The sequence below is a fragment of the Nansenia antarctica genome (assembly GCF_963989245.1).
Source record: "Nansenia antarctica genome assembly, chromosome: 1".
NCBI classification, from domain to species: Eukaryota; Metazoa; Chordata; class Actinopteri; order Argentiniformes; family Microstomatidae; genus Nansenia; species Nansenia antarctica.
Window position 1 is genome coordinate 27,366,703 of NC_137674.1, and position 21,344 is coordinate 27,388,046.

Genomic DNA, 21,344 nt, shown 5'->3' on the forward strand with positions numbered 1-21,344 from the left:
CCGCCTCTGACGGGCGGGAGACCCTCTGTTTATGGCTGGTGGTGGTGCTGGTGGTCTTGGTGGTCCTGGTGGGCCGGGTCTTGTCCTCTGTCTGTCTCTTTCCTTTGGTGGTCTTCTCCAGGGCTCCGTCCTCGGCCAGTCCGACCACGTCTGCCTTGTGGAGGTGAGGCAGCAGCTCCAACTCGTACTGGCAGTCCCCCTGTAAGACAACAGACCTGTCAGTCCCCCTGTAAAACAACAGACGTGTCAGTCCCCCTGTAAGACAGCAGACCTGTCAATCATTGGACGAGTGGAGGAAAATGGAGACAGACAGACAGACAGACAGGCAGACAGGCAGACAGACAGACAGACAGGCAGGCAGACAGACAGACAGACATATTTGGAAGGCATGCCAGAAAAAAGCCTTTTCTGTCATTTCACTACAAACATAAGCGCCTTTAGCGAGTATGCTAAACGCTACTGGGACATTGAGTGGAACCGTGTTCTATGGGCCTTCTGCCTCTGCCAGGAAACTGAAACTGGGTCATCACTGCACCTTCCAGCAGCACAGTGAGCTGAAGAGCAGAGTGCACAATAGAGGACCTACAACCTGGATGATCTGGAGAGGTTCTGTAAGAAGGAATGGTCTGAGATTCCTTGCTCTGTGTTCTCCAGCCTTATTAGATGTTACAGGAGAGGACTCAGTGCTGTTCTATTGGCAAAGGGAGGTTATAATAATTGAGGCAACAAACATGGTTTTGTTGCAAATAATAAAAACAACATTTTCAGTGTGACATTAAAGGCTTCAAAAGGTGAATTTCTGATAACCCTTTTCACTCATGTTTTACCAGGGATGCCAAAGTGGAGGGCACTGTACCTATAGTAGAGCCACACAGAGCAGACAGGTGTACATATGGTAGAGCCACACAGAGCAGACAGGTGTACATATGGTAGAGCCACACAGAGCAGACAGGTGTACATATGGTAGAGCTACACAGAGCAGACAGGTGTACATATGGTAGAGCCACACAGAGCAGACAGTCCTGTACATATGGTAGAGCTACACAGAGCAGACAGTCCTTTACATATGGTAGAGCCACACAGAGCAGACAGTCCTTTACATATGGTAGAGCTACACAGAGCAGACGGGCCTGTACATATGGTAGAGCTACACGGAGCAGACGGGTGCTTAGTCCTTTTATAACCGTCTGACCAGCAGGATATTACCTCCCTGGAGAGAGGACAGAACAGGGAGGGCCACAGAACACAGTGCGCACACACACACACACTCACACTCACACTCACACTCACACTCACACACACACACACACACACCACACACACACACCACACACACAGACACACACACACACACACACACACACACACACACAGACACACAACACACACACACACACACACACACACACTCTCACTCACACACTCACTCACACACACACCACATACCACACACACAACACACACACACACACACACACACACACACACATCAGACCCCCCATTACTTCTCCTCTCTCTGTGGTATATCTAGGTCACTCAGCTCCGGCCTATTGAGGACGCCATGTTCTTTCATAACCACAGAATCCTGACATAAGACGTGTGCGTTGAGATAAGGGTAATCACACACTCCTGTCTCCCGGCAACAGGTTAATCCATCGTCCACAATCATCGCCATTATTAGGCTGGAACACCTAAACCGTCAGGAATAAAGCCTAAATAATCCAAAACTAATTAAATTGAACATTAAAATGTTCAACTATGCTTTCTGGAACACACACGTTTTTGCTTTTTTTATATAGGTGTAACTAATAATGTGTAATATGTTTCATGCCAATGGAATATTAATGGACATTATTAAAATGGTAAATGGTAAATGGACTGCACTTATATAGCTCCTTTATCCAAAGCGCTTTACAACGGCCTCTCATTCACCCATTCACACACACATTCACACACCAATGGCGGCAAGCTACCATGCAAGGCGCCGGCCCGCTCACTGGGAGCAATTTGGGGTTCAGTGTCTTGCCCAAGGACACTTCGACGTGGCCAGCCGGGGCTCGAACCGCCGATCTGCCAACCTTGCGATCATTAGACACCGGCTCTACCTCCTGCGCCACAGCCGCCCCAAAATAATTATTTATTAAAGAATGAACTAAAAGAATAAATCAAACTGACACAAGTGTGAGACGGCATCCCTGGCCGTGTGCTCAGGGAGATCAATAAAAAAACAGAGAAAAAAGCCAATATCTGATATCCTTCCACAGAGAACTCCAAAAATGGGCTGGACGAAATGATTACAGCTTATGGTAGCTTTTGGTAGCACAAAAAAAGAAGAAGAAGAAAATAACTGAAATCAATTGCTTTCTGTAACCAGGAATGAGTTTCTTACACCTCTCTACTGGAATTTTGGACCCCTCTTCTTTTGCCAAGTGCTCCAGGTCTCTCACATTTGAAGGGTGCCTTCTCTCAACTGCTGTTTTAAGATGAGCCATTGGACTCATTGCTGGTCACTTCAGAACTCTCCAACGCTTTTTCTTAAACCATTTCTGGGTGCCTTGGGTCAATGTCCTGCTGGATGACCCCATAGCCCCCTATACCTCTACCCCCTTACCCAGCCCCCTCCACCCCCCAACAGAAGGATCATTGTACACACCCCTCCTCCCGCCATACCACTTTGACTCAGGAGTTCAACTTAGCTTTTGCACCACTGCCCCCACCCTCCCCACCCTCCTCACCTCCTCCCCCCTCAGCCGGTCCACCAGCTCCATGACCCTGGTGAAGTGCAGACAGCGGCGGGAGTGCTCCACGCTGTGGGTGGGCAGGGGCCGGTTCTGCCAGTGTCTCCACTCCCACAGAGACAGCTCTCTGGACCGGGCCGGGCCGCCCCTGGACGCCTGCGGCTCCTACAGGGGGCAACAACAACAACAACAATATAAAGCTGGGTGGGGGTGGGGCCTGGCCCCGCTGGACCAATCAGAGAGGAGAGACGGAGGGGTTACAGGCAATCAAATCGGACCCACGACTACCGCCCGGTGGCACTCACACCAATCATCATGAAGTGCTTCGAGAAACTAGTCCGGGCCCACATACTCACACGCCTCCCGCCCAACCTGGATCCATACCAGTTCGCCTACAGAGCCCACAGGTCCACAGAGGACGCCATCGCGACGACTCTCCACGCCACTCTATCCCACCTGGAGAGGGGAAACAGCTACGCGAGACTGCTCTTTGTGGACTTCAACTCTGCCTTCAACACCATCCTTCCAGACAGGCTAGTGACCAAACTACTAGACCTGGGACTATCACACTCTATATGTGCATGGATCAAGGACTTCCTGTCCGACCGCCCCCAGAGGGTGCGGGTGGGCTCCCACACCTCCACAGCCCTCAGACTCAGCACTGGGTCCCCCCAGGGCTGCGTGCTAAGCCCCATCCTCTACAACCTCTACACCTACGACTTCACCCCCGTCCACCCCAGCAACTCCATCGTAAAGTTTGCAGACGACACCACCGTGGTGGGCTGCATCTCGGGGGGGGACGAGGCGGCGTACAGGGATGAGGTAGAGCAGCTGAGCAAGCTGTGCAAGGTTAACAACCTGCTGCTGAACAAGTCAAAGACCCAGGAAATCATCGTGGACTTCAGGAGGAAAAAGTCTGAGGTCCAGCCCCTGCTCATCGACGGAGAGAGCGTGGAGAGAGTCTCAGCCCTCCGATTCCTGGGGGTGCACATACAGGATGACCTGTCCTGGAAGAACAACACAGCAGCCACCATCAAGAAGGCACAACAGCGGCTCTACTTCCTGAGAGTCCTCAGGAAGGAACACATCAAGCAGGAGATAATGGTGGCCTTCTACCGCGGCGCAGTGGAGAGCATCCTCACCTACGGCATCTGCAACTGGTTCTCCAGCTGCACAACCGCGGAGAGAAATGCGCTACAGAGAGTCGTGAGAACAGCCCAGAAGATCACCGGCGCCCTCCTCCCCTCTCTGGAAGAGCTGTACAACACACACTGTCTCAGGAAGGCCTCCAAGATCTCCAGAGACCCAACCCACCCTGGGTACGAACACTTTGCCCGGCTGCCCTCGAAAAGGCGGTACAGGACCATGGCCGCAAGGACAAACAGACGGAAGCACAGCTTCTACCCCAGGGCCATCCAGGCCCTGAACACAGCAAAGACCTAGGTTCTGGGCCCTGGACAGTCTGGACGGATTGATGGCAGCTGCTGGATTGAAAAAATCAGGTGTAGTGCTGAGGCACAAATATGTACATTTCAAGCCTGCAAACTGCGACACTTTAAATGAATGTGCAATAACACTATGTGCAATATGACAACCCTAGTCGTCTATCTGTACAGTATAGTATAGTGGATAGTGTACATAGCCTTTATTTATGTAAACCAGCTCCTTCCCTTCTTGTTTTTTTTAGTTTTTTTCTTTTCTTTCCTAGCACCAGGGGAGCCACCCCTCCTAAATGTCGTTGTTTGGTACCTGTACTATAGCAATGACAATAAAGACCATTCATTCATTCATTCATTCATTCATTCAAATACGTAGGTCAGAATGTCATGTGCTTGATTTAGTTTGTAGTGTGGGGTGTGGGGGGGCAAATGTGTGTACCTGTGTGTGTGTGGGGGGGGGGGGGGGGGGGAGGGTTGTCTGTGTGTGTGTGGGGGAGGGGCAGGTGTGTGTGTGTGTGGGGGGGGGGTTGTCTGTGTGTGTGTGGGGGAGGGGCAGGTGTGTGTGTGTGTGTGTGTGTGTGTGTCTGTGTGTGTGTGTGTATGTACCTGTGGTAGCGGGGGGGTTGGCAGGGACAGGAAGTGGGACGGTCTCAGCGTGGGCGTGGCCTCCTCCTCCCCCAGCCTCATAGTGGAGGCCCAGACAGCGTACTCACTGGGGCTGAGGAACCCATCCTCACCTACACACACACACACACACACACACACGCACACACGCACGCACACACGCACACACACACACACACACAGACACACACACACACACACAGACACACACACACACACACACACACACACACACATGTTTATGGAACTGACACACCGTCTATATGAACAACATCCAGAGAACCTGAGACAGCTGCTGCCTTGGTCGCCGCCCCCCCCCCCCCCCCCCCCCCTCCTCTCCCCCCTGCTCTCCCCCCCCCTTCCTCTCCACCCTCCTCTCTCACCCGGGTCGTGGGCGTGTAGGGCCGCAAGGGAGGTCAGGGTCAGTGACCTCTGACCCCTGGCCCCTGGGTCGTAGCGCCCGACGGTGATGTGCATGGTGTGGAGGGCGGGGGTCACCCCGGGGGGCAGCATGCGGGGGCTGAGGGGGTACATGCGGAGGAGATGCCTGTTCCCCGTGATCGCTTTGTACACCCCAAGACGACTGCTCTGACTCTGGTTGTACACCTGGAGGAGAGATGGAGGTAGGGAGGGAGGGAGGAGAGATGCAGGGATGGAGAGATGGAGGTGGAGAAGAGATGGAGAAATAGAGAGAGGTGGAGAAATGGAGAGGTGGAGAAGAGATAGAGAGAGATGGAGAGATGAAGAAGAGATAGAGAGATTAAGAAGAGATAGAGAGATGGAGAGATTAAGAAGAAATAGAGTGATGGAGAAGAGATAGAGAGATGGAGAGAGATGGAGATTAAGAAGAGATAGAGAGATGGTGAGATTAAGAAGAAATAGAGATGGAGAAGAGATGGAGAGATGGAGAGAGATGGAGAGATTAAGAAGAAATAGAGAGATGGAGAGATTTAGAAGAGATAGAGAGATGGAGAGAGGTGGAGAGATGAAGAAGAGATAGAGATGGAGAGATGGAGAAGAGATAGAGAGATGGAGAGAGATGGAGAGATGAAGAAGAGATGGAGAGATGGAGAGATGAAGAAGAGATGGAGAGATGGAGAGATGAAGAAGAGATGGAGAGATGGAGAGATGAAGAAGAGATAGAGAGATGAAGAAGAGATAGAGAGATGAAGAAGAGAAAGAAATGGAGAGATGGAGGGAGATAGATTAGATTCAACTTTATTGTCATTGCAGAGTACCAGACAACGAAATGCAGAGATGGAGAGAACAAGTCATATTACTGTAACCATCGCCTCTATTCATCCAGGCTGGGTTGTTAAGGACACAGCCGTGACATCACAGCCATGACATCACAGCCATGACATCACAGCCGTGACATCACAGCAGTCACTCAGGAGAGAACATTCTAGACTAGAGGGTCAACTGTCCTACACACACAGTACCGCTGCACACACGTGTTCTAGGTTGTCCCAGGTTGATCAGGAGGAGGCAGAAATCGGAGGACGGGCTCATTGTAATGTATGGAACAGAATGAGGAACGGTACCGAGCACGTCGCATGCACGTTGTGTTTGATACTGTCCCTCGTTCCGTTCCATGCATCGCAATGAGCCCGTCCTCCGATTCCCACCTCCGCCAGCCTCCCCTGAGGTTTATACAACAGGAGGTCAGTGGATGGACCAGGACAAACCCGTCAGAGTAAAGACAGAGGGATTAGAGGAGAGGAAGGGATGAAAGACCCTCTCCTATTACCCTACTCTCCTCCCCCCTCCCTCCCTCCATCCCCTCCTCTCCCCCCCTCTTCACATTCTTCTATTACCCTACTCTCCTCCCCCCTCCCTCCCTCCCCTCCTCTCCCCCCCTCTTCACATTCTTCTATTACCCTACTCTCCCCCCCCTCCCTCACCCTCTCCTGTTACACTACTTCACCTTCTGCTCTCCTCCCCCCCTCCCTTCCCTCCCTCCCCCCTCCTCAGCCTCTCCTATTACCGTACTTCACCTTCAGTTCTCCTCCTTCCTGACTCCCCCTCTCCTCCCTTCCCCCCCCCTCACCCTCTCCTATTACCCTACTCCCCCCCCCCTCCCTCCCTCCCCCCCTCCTCACCCTCTCCTATTACCCTACTCCCCCCCCCCTCCCCCCCTCCTCACCCTCTCCTCCCTCCCCTGGGCCAGGATGACCACCACGCGTCCCTGGCGTTTGCGTCCCGTGCGGCCCATGCGCTGGACCAGGCGGATGGGGCTCTTCTGGGCGTCGAAGCAGACGATGAGGTCGACCTCGCCGATGTCCAGCCCCTCCTCCCCCACGCAGGTCGACACCAGGGCGTTGAAGCCCCCCTCACGGAACTGCCGCACCACCTACCACCGAAGAAGAAGAAGAAGACACTTCCTGTTAGCAACTGACAAGAACCTGAGCTGCGTCTGAGGACACTGAACTCCTTCAGTGCTGAGGGTGAATAAAGTCGCACAAAAGTTGGTAAATTCTAGAGCGCCTAGCAGGCCCGGGGTGGCTAATCGGGAGGATCTGGAGTTTTCCCGGTGGGCCGGTCTGGGCCGGTTTTCAGTCATGGTAGTACTTGCAAGCCGATACCGTTCTGGGCGGCTGGGCCGGTACCATTCTGGGCCGATACCATATAAATAGGGTGACCAGATGTCCCCCTTTGCGTAGCCACGGGGCCAGTGTCCATCTAAGCGCCGCAACAAAGCGCCGCAACCAAGCGCTGACATGTTCAGTTGCAGCAGAACGTCCAGATTCTATGGAACGTCTTCAGCCTATCAGGAAACAGCATTCATGTTCCCATGGCAACGGCCCCACGTGGATATAGGGAGCTGGCTGCATGTGCGAACCACCCGCTGACTCAAAGGGCTCGTAAAGTGAAACTTATTGTGTCAACAATATCTAGTATCAAGTACCCACTCGATATAACAAACAACAGTTTAACGATCACTAAATACTTATAATTTGTGGATTGGATTCACTGTTCTCGTTTGCCGTAGGCTACTGGTAAGTGACCACTTTACTTGTAAACATACTTTTGTCTTAGGATGTGTTCAAAATCAAGGACTGTGTGTTCATCTGTTTATGTGTTTTTAGCATGTTCATGTTCCCTCAGCATGTTGTGTGATGTTATAAACACGTAGTTAGACGTTCGTAGCGATGTACCACTGTTAGCCGCTAGATGTTAACAGCGTTTGTTGCTGCAGCAGAGTGATTTTTCTCCCAGTCTCTGTCTGAGGTGCACCAACATTCAAATACTTGTGTCGTCCTAAAAAAAAATCTGATTTCAAAAGCATTTGAAAGCTTACAATCTGTAGTTTCAGGCTATGTAAAACACTGAAAAATGACTAGGTCAATTGGGCAATTGGTTTATCCTTAACCAGCTGTTATCACTGTCATTGTCTGAATGAGTGCAGAGTTGTGTTTTATGTTTTCGTCTAGTGTGTGCGCGCGTTAGCCGTGACAGCTATGTCAATGCATTTGTGTTGCAAATGGGAGGCAAGTTAGCTAACTAGATAGCCTACATACTCAATCATCTACAGGCCTAACACTGTCAGGCTACTTTTCTTTATTAATATACTAGCCTAAATTGATACTGCACTTTGACTTCACTTTCTGCTCCATACAGATACTTTATTGTGAGGTTCACATTCAAATAAAATATATTTGTTATATATTTGTTAAGTTTTTATCTGCATAGTCTATTATTGGATGCTACTGAATAAACCAAACAGAATAGGAAACAGAATGGAAATGCATATATATTTAAAAAATTGGATAGACATAGCTCTCAACTCGGCCAGGGAAAGCGGATGCTACTAGGGGCACCTAAAGTTCGGTCCGGGCCTGTTGAGAGGGTGTCCCACATTGTCCCACACAAACATACTCCTTGTCCCACATTTGGTTTGTTGGGACCTGGTTACCCTAGTGGTGTCCAGCAAGGGATTGCTGCTATCACAGTAGAAGGCACAGGTGAGCTGTTGTACCAGTGTGGGAACAATGAAGCAAACCCATGACATAGCATCCTGTAAATGTAGAGAAGACTGTAGAGAACAGTGAGTCCGCTATTACAGACTAAAATACCAAGGTTGTAATTACATGATTGTAATATACTGTAATCGGTTGTGAACTAAAGTGGGCCGGTCTGAGGCATGAAACTCCAGAGCTGAAAATGAGTCCCACTCCGACCCTGGCGCCTAGGGTGACTTTATTCACCAAAAAATGCATAAATGACAATGCTTTGTTTTTGTCGCCAATCAAAGCACTGTTGCTAGGTCAAACACCATATAGAACACTCTAGCTGGTGAGTGTTCCGGATCTCTTTGGCAGGTGGTGAGTTAACACATGATAGTTTAAATGGAATGAGAAGACTGGAACACACAGACACATAACAAACATCAATCCACTGTGACTGAAGCTGAAACTGTTACTGAAGCTGACACTGTTACTGAAGCTGACCCTGTTACTGAAGCTGACACTGTTACTGAAGCTGACCCTGTTACTGAAGCTGACACTGTTACTGAAGCTGACACTGTTACTGAAGCTGACACTGTTACTGAAGCTGACCCTGTTACTGAAGCTGACACTGTTACTGAAGCTGACCCTGTTACTGAAGCTGACACTGTTACTGAAGCTGACACTGTTACTGAAGCTGACCCTGTTACTGAAGCTGACACTGTTACTGAAGCTGACACTGTTACTGAAGCTGACACTGTTACTGAAGCTGACCCTGTTACTGAAGCTGACACTGTTACTGAAGCTGACACTGTTACTGAAGCTGACACTGTTACTGAAGCTGACACTGTTACTGAAGCTGACACTGTTACTGAAGCTGACACTGTTACTGAAGCTGACCCTGTTACTGAAGCTGACCCTGTTACTGAAGCTGACACTGTTGCTTTGGTCCATCAACATCCCTCTGTCAGAATGGACATGTTCCCTTAACTAACTGGTGAGGCGTGTGTGTGTGTGTGTGTGTGTGCGTGTGTGTGTGTGTGTGTGTGTGCGTTCACCTCCAGCTGCTCCTTCTGGGTGAACCCTTTGACCCCCTTCCCTGCCGAGGCCTGGCCCATAAAGGTCATGACCTTGACCAGCGGCCGGTGACGCTCCAACATGGCGGCGATCTCCTGCACGCTCTCGCGGTACGACGAGAAGATCATCACCCGCGTGCTCACTTCCTGTCCGGGCTGGCCGGCCTCGGAGCTGGGGCCTGGCCCCGCTGGACCAATCAGAGAGGAGAGACGGAGGGGTTACAGCCAATCAAATCAGACCCATGTCAAATACGTAGGTCAGAATGTCACGTGCTTGATTTTAGTTTGTAGATTGCACTTTCTGGATGGTTCCATTGGTTCCATTGGTTCCATGGTACCAGGAAGTGGAGTGTTTAACACAGCGTATGTAGTGTATCTACCCGGGCTGTAGCCAGTCAACCACATCCTCCTCACACGTGTTCTAAGAACACTCTGCAACTTCAATGATGTCATCATTGAGGCGATGCTGTCAGATGGGGAGGGGAGGGGAGGGGAGGGAGAGGAGGAGAGGGGAGGGGAGGGGAGGAGAGGAAAGGAGGGGAGAGAGTGGGCAGGAGAGGAGAAGGCAGAGGAGGGAGGGGAGGGAGAGGAGGAGAGGAGAGGGGAGGGGAGAGAGTGGAGGGGAGAGGAGAAGGCAGAGGAGGGAGGGGAGGGAGAGGAGGAGAGGAGAGGGGAGGGGAGTGAGTGGAGGGGAGAGAGTGGGGGACGGAGGGGAGAGGACAGAGGAGGGAGGGGAGGGAGAAGAGAGGAGAGGAGAGGGGAGGGGAGTGAGTGGAGGGGAGAGAGTGGGGGAGGGAGGGGAGAGGACAGAGGAGGGAGAAGAGAGGAGAGGAGAGGGGAGTGAGTGGAGGGGAGAGAGTGGGGGAGAGGACAGAGGAGGGAGGGGAGGGGACAGAGGAGGGAGGGGAGGGGACAGAGGAGGGAGGGGAGAGGAGGGGAGACAGGGTTACCGGTGGCTGGTCTTTGGGCCCAGGCTGTAAAGTGCTGCACCACCACCTCCTCCAACTTCTGCAGCTTGGGATGGCTGTAGATGAACGGCTCCTCAGGACCTACAGGTCAAAGGTCAACACGTCAAGCAGGGCACCATGACGCGATCACAACACAGCACACACAGTTCCTTAGATACACAACACAGCCCATACAGTTCCTTAGAGCAGAGGAGAACATCATATAGCCTCAAAGACAACTTGTTAGTCTGAGAGGGGCTATTCGGTTGTTAAGTCTGACGTCACGCGTGACGTTTAGCAATTTCCGGGTCCAAATAAAAAAATCCCCGCACCAGAGTACCAGTGTACTAAAGCGGTAGAATGACAGTTCAATCGTAACTGAATCGGACTCGGATCTATTCATCCAACAAGGGACACAGCACTTTCACGTTTTTCCCATATTGTCAGCGTCTTTGAGCCTCGGAAAAGCGCTATACAAATATAATGAGGAATGCCTCCTGAGCAACGACTCCAGCAGATGACAAACTTCAGAGCCAACAGGCTCACAGCCGCAGAGGACGACCCCCTGCCCGGTTCGACGAGGGGCGAACGGAGGTAACCACAACACAAACACCACTCTCTCCAGCTCTCAGCAGCCTCACCCTCACAGAGCATGAAGTGAGACGCGTACTGAAGGCGGTGGACCCCAGGAAAGCCTCGGGGCCGGATGGCGTCCTGGGACGGGTGCTGAGGGACTGCGCCGACCAGCTGGCCGGGGTTTTCACCAACATCTTCAACCAGTCCCTGTCCCAGGCCACCATCCCACCCTGCCTGAAAACCTCAACTATCATCCCAGTCCCGAAGAAAAGCACGGTGAGCTGCCTAAACGACTACCGCCCGGTGGCACTCACACCAATCATCATGAAGTGCTTCGAGAAACTAGTCCGGGCCCACATACTCACACGCCTCCCGCCCAACCTGGATCCATACCAGTTCGCCTACAGAGCCCACAGGTCCACAGAGGACGCCATTGCGACGACTCTCCACGCCACTCTATCCCACCTGGAGAGGGGAAACAGCTACGCGAGACTGCTCTTCGTGGACTTCAGCTCCGCCTTCAACACCATCCTTCCAGACAGGCTAGTGACCAAACTACTAGACCTGGGTCTATCACACTCTATATGTGCGTGGATCAAGGACTTCCTGACCGACCGCCCCCAGAGGGTGCGGGTGGGCCCCCACACCTCCACAGCCCTCAGACTCAGCACTGGGTCCCCCCAGGGCTGCGTGCTAAGCCCCATCCTCTACAACCTCTACACCTACGACTTCACCCCCGTCCACCCCAGCAACTCCATCGTTAAGTTTGCAGACGACACCACCGTGGTGGGATGCATCTCGGGGGGGGGACGAGGCGGCGTACAGGGATGAGGTAGAGCAACTGAGCAAGCTGTGCAAGGTTAACAACCTGCTGCTGAACAAGTCAAAGACCCAGGAAATCATCGTAGACTTCAGGAGGAAAAAGTCAGAGATCCAGCCCCTGCTCATCGACGGAGAGAGCGTGGAGAGAGTCTCAACCCTCCGATTCCTGGGGATGCACATGCGGGATGACCTGACCTGGAAGGACAACACAAAAGCCACCATCAAGAGGGCACAACAGCGGCTATACACCCTGAGAGTCCTCAGGAAGGAACACAGCAAGCAGGAGATACTGGTGACCTTCTACCGCGGCGCAGTGGAGAGCATCCTCACCTACGGCATCTGCAACTGGTTCTCCAGCTGCACAACAGCGGAGAGAAATGCGCTACAGAGAGTCGTGAGAACAGCACAGAAGATCATCGGCGCCCCCCTCCCCTCTCTGGAAGAGCTGTACAACACACGCTGTCTCAGGAAGGCCTCCAAGATCTCCAGGGACCCGACACACCCTGGGTACGAACACTTTACCAGGCTGCCCTCGAAAAGGCGGTTCAGGACCCTGGCCGCAAGGACAAACAGACTGAAGAACAGCTTCTACCACAGGGCCGTCCAGGCCCTGAACACAGCAAAGTCCTAAGTTCTGGGCCCTGGACAGTCTGGACGGATTGATGGCAGCTGCTGGACTGAAAAAATCAGGTGTAGTGCTGAGGCACAAACATGTACATTTCAAGCCTGCAAACTGCGACACTTTAAATAAATGTGGAATAATACTATTGTGCAATATGACAACCCTAGTCGTCTGTCTGTACAGTATAGTACAGTGGATAGTGTACATAGCCTTTATTTATGTAAACCAGCTCCTTCCCTTCTTGCGAAATTTTTTTTTTTTTTCTAAAAGTTTTTTTTTTCTTTCTTTCCTAACACCAGGGGAGCCACCCCTCCTAAATTTCGTTGTTTGGTACCTGTACTGTAGCAATGACAATAAAGTCCATTCATAATGAATTATTATTATTACTGCAGCATTTCCAACGTTGGACCCGGAAACATGTCACGACTTAACAACCGAATATCACCAGCCTCCCCTGTAGGAGGGCTGTTCCAGAGAGAGGATCATGGGACGCACCTGCGGGGGTCTTCCTCACAAACATGGCCGCTATCTCCTGGTAGAGGTCGGTGAAGATCGCGTACCGCTGCAGCTCGCCCCTGGCCCGCGAATACTCTGATGTCACAGAGAGAGAGAGAGAGAGAGAGAGAGAGAGAGAGAGAGAGAGAGAGAGAGAGAGAGAGAGAGAGAGAGAGAGAGAGAGAGAGAGGAGAGACAGTAGTAAAGTGTGAGCGAGAGAGAGAGGGAGAGACAGTAGTAAAGTGTGAGCGAGAGAGAGAGAGAGGGAACGGATCAGACAGTGACAATGTGTTGATGCTGAGAAGTCAATGGATGTCTCCCCCCTTTGAGGGTCTCTCTCCTACCTTTGGTTCCCCCCACGATGCCCTGCAGGTAGACGAAGAGGGAGCGCAGCCCCATCTGGACCAGCAGCTCGTACCCGTGGTACAGACTGATGCACAAGGCGAAGTCGCCCTCCAGCACCCCCTGGTTGGGCCCCTGGTGAAAAGCAGGATGGACAAGGATTTACATTTACATTAACATTTTTGGCATTTAGCAGACGCCTTATTCCAAAGCGACTTACAATCAATACATTTGACTAAGCAAGTGAATCATCAATCCACCAGTCGTATCAGGAAGAGTAATCCAGCTCAGGCCAGGGGCCATTGGCAGTCTCAGTGATAGAAGGACAACTTTTTTATTTTATTTTATTTATATATATATATACACACTGGAGAACAGAGAGACAGTACAAGGGGGGCAGTAGAAGTCATAGGGGACACAGTAAAGGGGAACAGCGGGTGTCTCAGGAGACGCAGTGCTGGGGGGTAGTAGATGTCTCAGGAGGAGCAGTTAAGGTGTAACCTGAAGAGATGGGTTTTCAGTCTCCGACGGAAGATGGGTAGTGACTCTGCAGTTCTGACAGCCGTGGGAAGCTCATTCCACCAGCGGGGAGCCAGTGTAGTGAAGAGACGTGAGCACAGAGTTTGACCCAGCAGCACTGTCGCTGCCTGTCTGGTATGGTACTGTACCGTACATCAGTGGTCAATGCTACATGGAAACTACTGACAGTTGGCACAGAAACTGTGTGTGAGAGTGGGTTGGCCTGTATTGAGAAGCCTAGTTTCTAGTATGAAGTGCGATTGCAGCTCTCTCAAAGCTCTGCGGAACATTCTCCCAGGAGACACTGGGGCATACAGCTTGTTGGATCTAATGAGGTTTTCTAAAACATATCTCATGTCACTCACACACACATACACATACACACACACACACACACACACTCTCTCTCTCTCTCTCTCTCTCTCTCTCTCTCTCTCTCTCTCTCTCTCTCTCTCTCTCTCTCTTAACAAGAGTATCAGGCTACATCACTGCTAAGGTCAGGATGATCTTAACTGTTAGCAGTTGACACCACAAATAGGCAGATTCGGGGGTGTTATCTTAAGGGGCGGAGACAGTCCGACTATGACCTTGGGGGTCGTAGGCGCCAGAGATGGGCAGGGGAGTGTGAGCTAGAAGATTCTTCAAGCTTCACTGGTGCACACCGGGAGCTGTTCTGATCAAGAGACTGTTCTGTTCACTATATTGTACCTGTCCATCAAAAAGTCTAATTTCTTGGGGCGGGTGTTGGGGAGGGGGGGGCAGAGGGGTACATTAATTTGGGAGAAGCTGCAACTCTCATTCTTCGTGTATTCAGCGGATGCATCTTGGGATTAAACAGTTGGAACTTCACTCAGGGTTTATGGACTCTTTCTTTGGTTTTAAGAATCTTAGTTTTATCACGACCATGGTTATAAATGGTGGTGTGTTTGTGATGTGAATGTGATTAGGTGTATATGTGGTTACAGGTTGGGTGGTGGACAAAGGGCATGGTTGTATGGCAGTTGTACAGAGGTTAAAGCAGCAAGACTCACTCCTGATCCTGGAGAGCTGCAGTGGGTCTAGGGGTTTGTCCCAGCCTAGTGACATCACCACACCTGACTGAACTAATCAACTGACCTTCTAACCCTTGATGAGCTAATCAACTGACCTTCATCCTCGAGGTGATGGAATTAGGGATTTCACTGCCATACAGCCAAAAAAAGGAAGCGAATTGGCATTTTTTGGGTTCCAGCTTGATTCATTTCCCCGTAAATAGATGTGGTCGGACTGATCTCCTTGCAGGTTCTAATTTTTAAGACCTAGCACCGAATTTTTAGACCGAATAACTGACATTTGGGACCTTTTTAGGCCTTATGAATTGGGTTGCTGGATTTTAGCCTTCAAGGCTTTTTAAAACCAGCGCGGGAACCCTGTTGAACCAGGTGTGTCAGGGCTGAGCTGGAGCAAAACCCTGCAGCGCAGCAGCTCTCCGGCACCAGGAGGGGGCACCACTGGGCTGTAGTGGACGTTGTTGTACGGTGGTTCTGTGACGTTAGCGTGTTGGTTGTATGTTGGTTGCAGATGTGACGGTACCGTGACGTGGGGCGGAGGGTTCTTGCGGAACTGTTGACGGGCCAGGATGAGCTGGTATTTGGTGAGGGAACCGAGCTCCCGGTGGGGCAGAACCCGGTTCTGGATCAGCCGCGCCATAAACCTCTCCAGCACCTGGAATAACGAGGACACACACAACATACACACACACACACACACACACACACACACACACACACACACACAACGACACAACGACGCAGGCACACACGCACACACACGCACACGCGCACACACACACACACGCACACACGACACAAGGACGCAGGCACACACGCACAAAGACACACAGACACACACAAGGAAACACACACACACACACACACAAGACATGCATGTAAGATGAGTGCTTTTGAAGGTTATCACACTGGACTAATCACAGTCACTATAGTGCTTTCTAGAAACAGAAAGAATACATGAGCACTCCGAATGGGGGAACCTTTTCATCAGAGCCCTGATTGTCACATTCGACAGAAAACCAAATAGGGGATTATGTACCTGCAGTCCTGCACATCAAACATCACATTTTCACATCAAAAATCACACTTTCATATCAATCATCACACTTTCACATAAAACATCACACTTCTCAAACCAGTATGTGCTGGCAGCTAGATAGAAATATCTGATCTACTTGGCTGAGACTTCTGAGAGTTTCGCAAGGCCTTTGCGAAAACTGTGTGTGTGTGTGTGTGTGTGTGTGTAAATGTGTAAATAGGTCAGACCTCAGTCTTCGCATGATCTGGTTTTAGCCACACCTTCTAAATTATAAAGAAGATTTTTTATTTTATGTGCCAGTTAAACTTGATATTTGGTTCAAGCTTATTCCCTTTTGAAAAGGAGTACGGCATACATGCCTATTTAGAGAATTGTTTATTTTAATCAGTATAGCTTTAAAATAGTTTTCCAAGTTATATCCTTTTAAGAAAAGGAACATTGTAATTCATTTTAACATGTACAAATTAGGCAGACATTCTACACTGCGTTCAGAGACTCAGGAGATAATAAAACAGCTGCGTTGACGCTGAAAACCTGTCGGCCTACTTTTTTTTCCCACACAGAAAATTTTGCAATAATCATTAAGGGAATCAGATGGATAAGCAGAATCGATAATGGCTAATGGCTAACCTCTTAATAATGGCTAATGGCTAACCTCTTATCAATTCCCATCCCTATCCCTATGATTATATTATTCCTATGACTATCACTCCTATGACTGTATCATTCTCTATCAGTTTCTCAGTGGATTAACAAAAATTAGCTCACCGTCTCAAAACAGACTATTTCAAAGGTTGACTGATCATTTGATATAGGCCTAGGCTTTAAGATAATCATGGTTGCTGGGAAAAAGGCTATCACTAGGAAATGGGCTACGGAAGACTTACCTACTCAGGCCCAATGGGTAGACACAGTGGGGGAAATTCATGTTATGGAAAGACTTACTCAGAGATTACGACTTCTAGGACCACAGATGGACAGTAAATGGATGAAGTGGCCTTTATGGCAACTGACACAGATTTGAGACATGACAGCAGTAGCTTTTTATTTTCCTTTTAATGTTTTTTCTTTTAGTTGTTTTTGTTGATGATGACTTCTTGTATTATTGTTCTTATTGTTGAATAAAAAGAAAATTGCACAAAAAAAAGACTTAAACAAACAAACACAAGTGTAAAAGGCCACAATCCAAACAGATAATTACACTGGACGTCAGATGCACTAAGCCTTCTGTTACTGGGCCAGCAGAACGGCTAGAATCAGTCAATAATAACAATGTCACCACCGTCACAGCGTACAGGGAGGTGCACTCATGGAAATGACCAGGAGATGAGCTCCTATTTTAACGCCATCTGACAGCGTGTGACAGAAATAGTCTTCGCTACAAATTATTACATCAAGAGATCAGAGGGTGCAATTAAATCAACCCTCCTGTGACTAACGCACCCAGCCCCCTAATGCTCTCTGCCATGTGACATGGGCCAGGGTCGGGTTTGGGGGGGGGGGGGGTCTGGTAATGGGGGTGTCTGGGTGGGGGGGGGGGGGGGGGTGGCGGCAGGGTGGCAGGGTTAGGGGAGATGGTTAGGGGTAGGGGAGGTTGTATGCATGTCCAGGGGGGAGGGGGGGTGGCAGGGTTAGGGGAGATGGTTAGGGGTAGGGGAGGTTGTATGCATGTCCAGGGGGGGGGGGGGGGGTGGCAGGGTTAGGGGAGATGGTTAGGGGTAGGGGAGGTTGTATGCATGTCCAGGGGGGAGGGGGGGTGGCAGGGTTAGGGGAGATGGTTAGGGGTAGGGGAGGTTGTATGCATGTCCAGGGGGGGGGGGGGGGGTGGCAGGGTTAGGGGAGATGGTTAGGGGTAGGGGAGGTTGTATGCATGTCCAGGGGGGAGGGGGGGTGGCAGGGTTAGGGGAGATGGTTAGGGGTAGGGGAGGTTGTATGCATGTCCAGGGGGGAGGGGGGGTGGCAGGGTTAGGGGAGATGGTTAGGGGTAGGGGAGGTTGTATGCATGTCCAGGGGGGAGGGGGGGTGGCAGGGTTAGGGGAGATGGTTAGGGGTAGGGGAGGTTGTATGCATGTCCAGGGGGGAGGGGGGGTGGCAGGGTTAGGGGAGATGGTTAGGGGTAGGGGAGGTTGTATGCATGTCCAGGGGGGGGGGGGGGGGTGGCAGGGTTAGGGGAGATGGTTAGGGGTAGGGGAGGTTGTATGCATGTCCAGGGGGGAGGGGGGGTGGCAGGGTTAGGGGAGATGGTTAGGGGTAGGGGAGGTTGTATGCATGTCCAGGGGGGAGGGGGGGTGGCAGGGTTAGGGGAGATGGTTAGGGGTAGGGGAGGTTGTATGCATGTCCAGGGGGGAGGGGGGGTGGCAGGGTTAGGGGAGATGGTTAGGGGTAGGGGAGGTTGTATGCATGTCCAGGGGGGAGGGGGGGTGGCAGGGTTAGGGGAGATGGTTAGGGGTAGGGGAGGTTGTATGCATGTCCAGGGGGGAGGGGGGGTGGCAGGGTTAGGGGAGATGGTTAGGGGTAGGGGAGGTTGTATGCATGTCCAGGGGGGAGGGGGGGTGGCAGGGTTAGGGGAGATGGTTAGGGGTAGGGGAGGTTGTATGCATAGACACACCATTTGTTATACAAGGCAGTAATGTGGTGTTATTACATGTATGCTTATTTAGTGTAAGCAAAGTAGATGGTTATACAAGTTATTATTAGTGTTATTGTGTAAGCTTGATGTAGTGTAAGCAAAGTAGATGGTTATACAAGTAGTGTAAGCAAAGTAGATGGTTATACAAGTTATTATTAGTGTTATTGACATGTATGCTTGTTTAGTGTAAGCAAAGATGTAACCCCTCCCTCCCTGTTGTCTCGTGTCCCCTCCCCCCATCTCTGTAATCTTGTTTTCAATCATTGTTCTATTCTGTAATCTTGTTTTGAATGAATGAATGAATGAATGAATGAATGAATGGTCTTTATTGTCATTGCTACAGTACAGGTACCAAACAACGAAATTTAGGAGGGGTGGCTCCCCTGGTGTTAGGAAAGAAAAAAAAACACAAGAAGGGAAGGAGCTGGTTTACATAAATAAAGGCTATGTACACTATCCACTATACTATACTGTACAGATAGACGACTAGGGTTGTCATATTGCACATAGTGTTATTGCACATTTATTTAAAGTGTCGCAGTTTGCAAGCTTGAAATGTACATATTTGTGCCTCAGCACTACACCTGCTTTTTTTTTTTCAGTCCAGCAGCTGCCATCAATCCGTCCAGACTGTCCAGGGCCCAGAACCTAGGTCTTGCTGATTGGCTTCTGAAGCCAATCAGGGGGCTTGAATCTTCACAGCTCTTAATAATGAGAGGAGGCAGAATGCAGAGCCACACTCCTGCATGTCCACCATGGATGCACATTAACATGGTGATTGTCACCAGCAGCGCCAGATTCCCAGAACAGAGACTGAGAAATGCGCTTGACTCGATCGTTTCAAATGTTTTAACATTTCAGCCTGATTGGGACAGCATTACAGAAGGGTGTGTGTGTGTGTGTGTGTGTGTGTGTGTGTGTGTGTGTGTGTGTGTGTGTTGTCTGGGCAGGGGAGCTGAGACAGAGCAGAGCAGGAGACCAATTTCCAGTCTAACAGACAGAGGGGGGAAAAACAACATTTGCTCTGTATTGTAGTGCATGACCTGCTGTTGGACATGCCCTGCCGTTTACTGAGAATTCCAATCAGAAGACAACTGAGGGTCTCTCTCAGTCTCTCTCTGTCCACATCTAAACGCAGTGTCTCACAAACGGTTCAGAATCACCACAGGAGCTCAGCTGCTACACCAGTGAGAGACCGTCACAGTACAGAGCTTTATGGATGAGTTGATTTACTCCCATCACCAGCTGAGTTCTAGGTATGGACCAGAGCCTGCAGCCTCCCTCCTGCCTGCTGTGGGTAGGGGGCAAGGTGTTAGTGCGCAGTACTAGTGTGTAGTGTTAGTGTGTAGTGTGGTTGAGATGAGGGGATTATATGAAGTATTATTCTCTACGTGATTAAAGCGATCTGCTGCATGGTGGCAGGCAAACACATAGGCCTACACCTCTCTTAAAAATGTGCTGGAAAGTGTAAAGCACTGTTTCCACTTATTGAAATCTCTACATTTGTGAGTAGTACTAAATGGTAAATGGTAAATGGACTGCACTTATATAGCGCCTTTTTTGCTGCTCCAAAGCTGCTCCAAAGCGCTTTACAACGGCCTCTCATTCACCCATTCACACACACATTCACACACCAATGGCGGCAAGCTGCCATGCAAGGCGCTGGCCTGCTCACTGGGAGCAATATTGGGGTTCAGTGTCTTGCCCAAGGACACTTCGACATGTGGCCAGCCGGGGCTCGAACCTCTGATCTGCCAGCCTTGTGATCATTAGACAGCGACTCTACCTCCTGTGCCACAGCCGCCCCGACTACTACTAGGTCGTCCTCGGACGAGCCCTCCATCGATGCTTCCAGTCATCCCGATCCTCCATACATTTGGCTAGCTCCTGCATCTTTCTTGAGTTCGTCCACGTATGTTAGTGTGGGACGCCCTTGTGATCGATGCCTGTGTGTTGGCTCCTACAGCACCTGTTTGCTGGCTGGCAGCTCCTGATGTCTACACTACAGTAAATACTAATGTTCTATTATGTTGTACTGTATAACTTATCATGAATTATGAATACCCCATTAGTCTGATGCAGTTACTGAACACCAGCATTAAAAACGTTATGAGGGAAGGATAAGGATAATACATAATGTAGTCTCAACCGAAACCAACCTCTCTTACCGGCTGAAATAACAAACAAACACGAAATAACCGATTTTTAACCCTTTTCTAAGAACGTTCTTTGATTAGATCTGCCAACAAGGGTAATCCGATTTGACATTTGAAATAACATTCAGTGATTTATAATGGTTATTCTATCGTTGTGTCCCCCCATTGTGAATTTATTTATTATGCGCAATTAATACAACATCTGAAAAGTTAAAAGTCGGGTTGCCTTGTTGTAGCAGAAACGTCACGTGACGTCTGGATTCAGGTGACTCAACCTCGGGGTGGGCGGGGTCGCACTAGACCACGTGGTCTTCCATCCTCTAT

The 21,344-nt window shown here is 50.3% G+C and overlaps 1 protein-coding gene across 1 annotated transcript in view; it reads right to left on the reverse strand.

Moving 5' to 3' along the window:
• Nucleotides 1-21,344, reverse strand: part of fancm (FA complementation group M) — a gene marked incomplete at both ends in the record, with an annotated part of 49,149 nt that overhangs the window by 10,927 nt on the left and 16,878 nt on the right. Inside the window, 10 exons of the mRNA XM_080546810.1 lie at nucleotides 1-199; nucleotides 2,736-2,903; nucleotides 4,784-4,914; nucleotides 5,185-5,407; nucleotides 6,948-7,154; nucleotides 9,807-10,003; nucleotides 10,775-10,873; nucleotides 13,287-13,382; nucleotides 13,631-13,763; nucleotides 15,720-15,851. The exon at nucleotides 1-199 is cut by the window's left edge and continues 738 nt beyond it. Coding sequence (XP_080402936.1) covers nucleotides 1-199; nucleotides 2,736-2,903; nucleotides 4,784-4,914; nucleotides 5,185-5,407; nucleotides 6,948-7,154; nucleotides 9,807-10,003; nucleotides 10,775-10,873; nucleotides 13,287-13,382; nucleotides 13,631-13,763; nucleotides 15,720-15,851 — 1,585 coding nt within the window. The remainder of the gene's footprint in view (nucleotides 200-2,735; nucleotides 2,904-4,783; nucleotides 4,915-5,184; nucleotides 5,408-6,947; nucleotides 7,155-9,806; nucleotides 10,004-10,774; nucleotides 10,874-13,286; nucleotides 13,383-13,630; nucleotides 13,764-15,719; nucleotides 15,852-21,344) is intronic.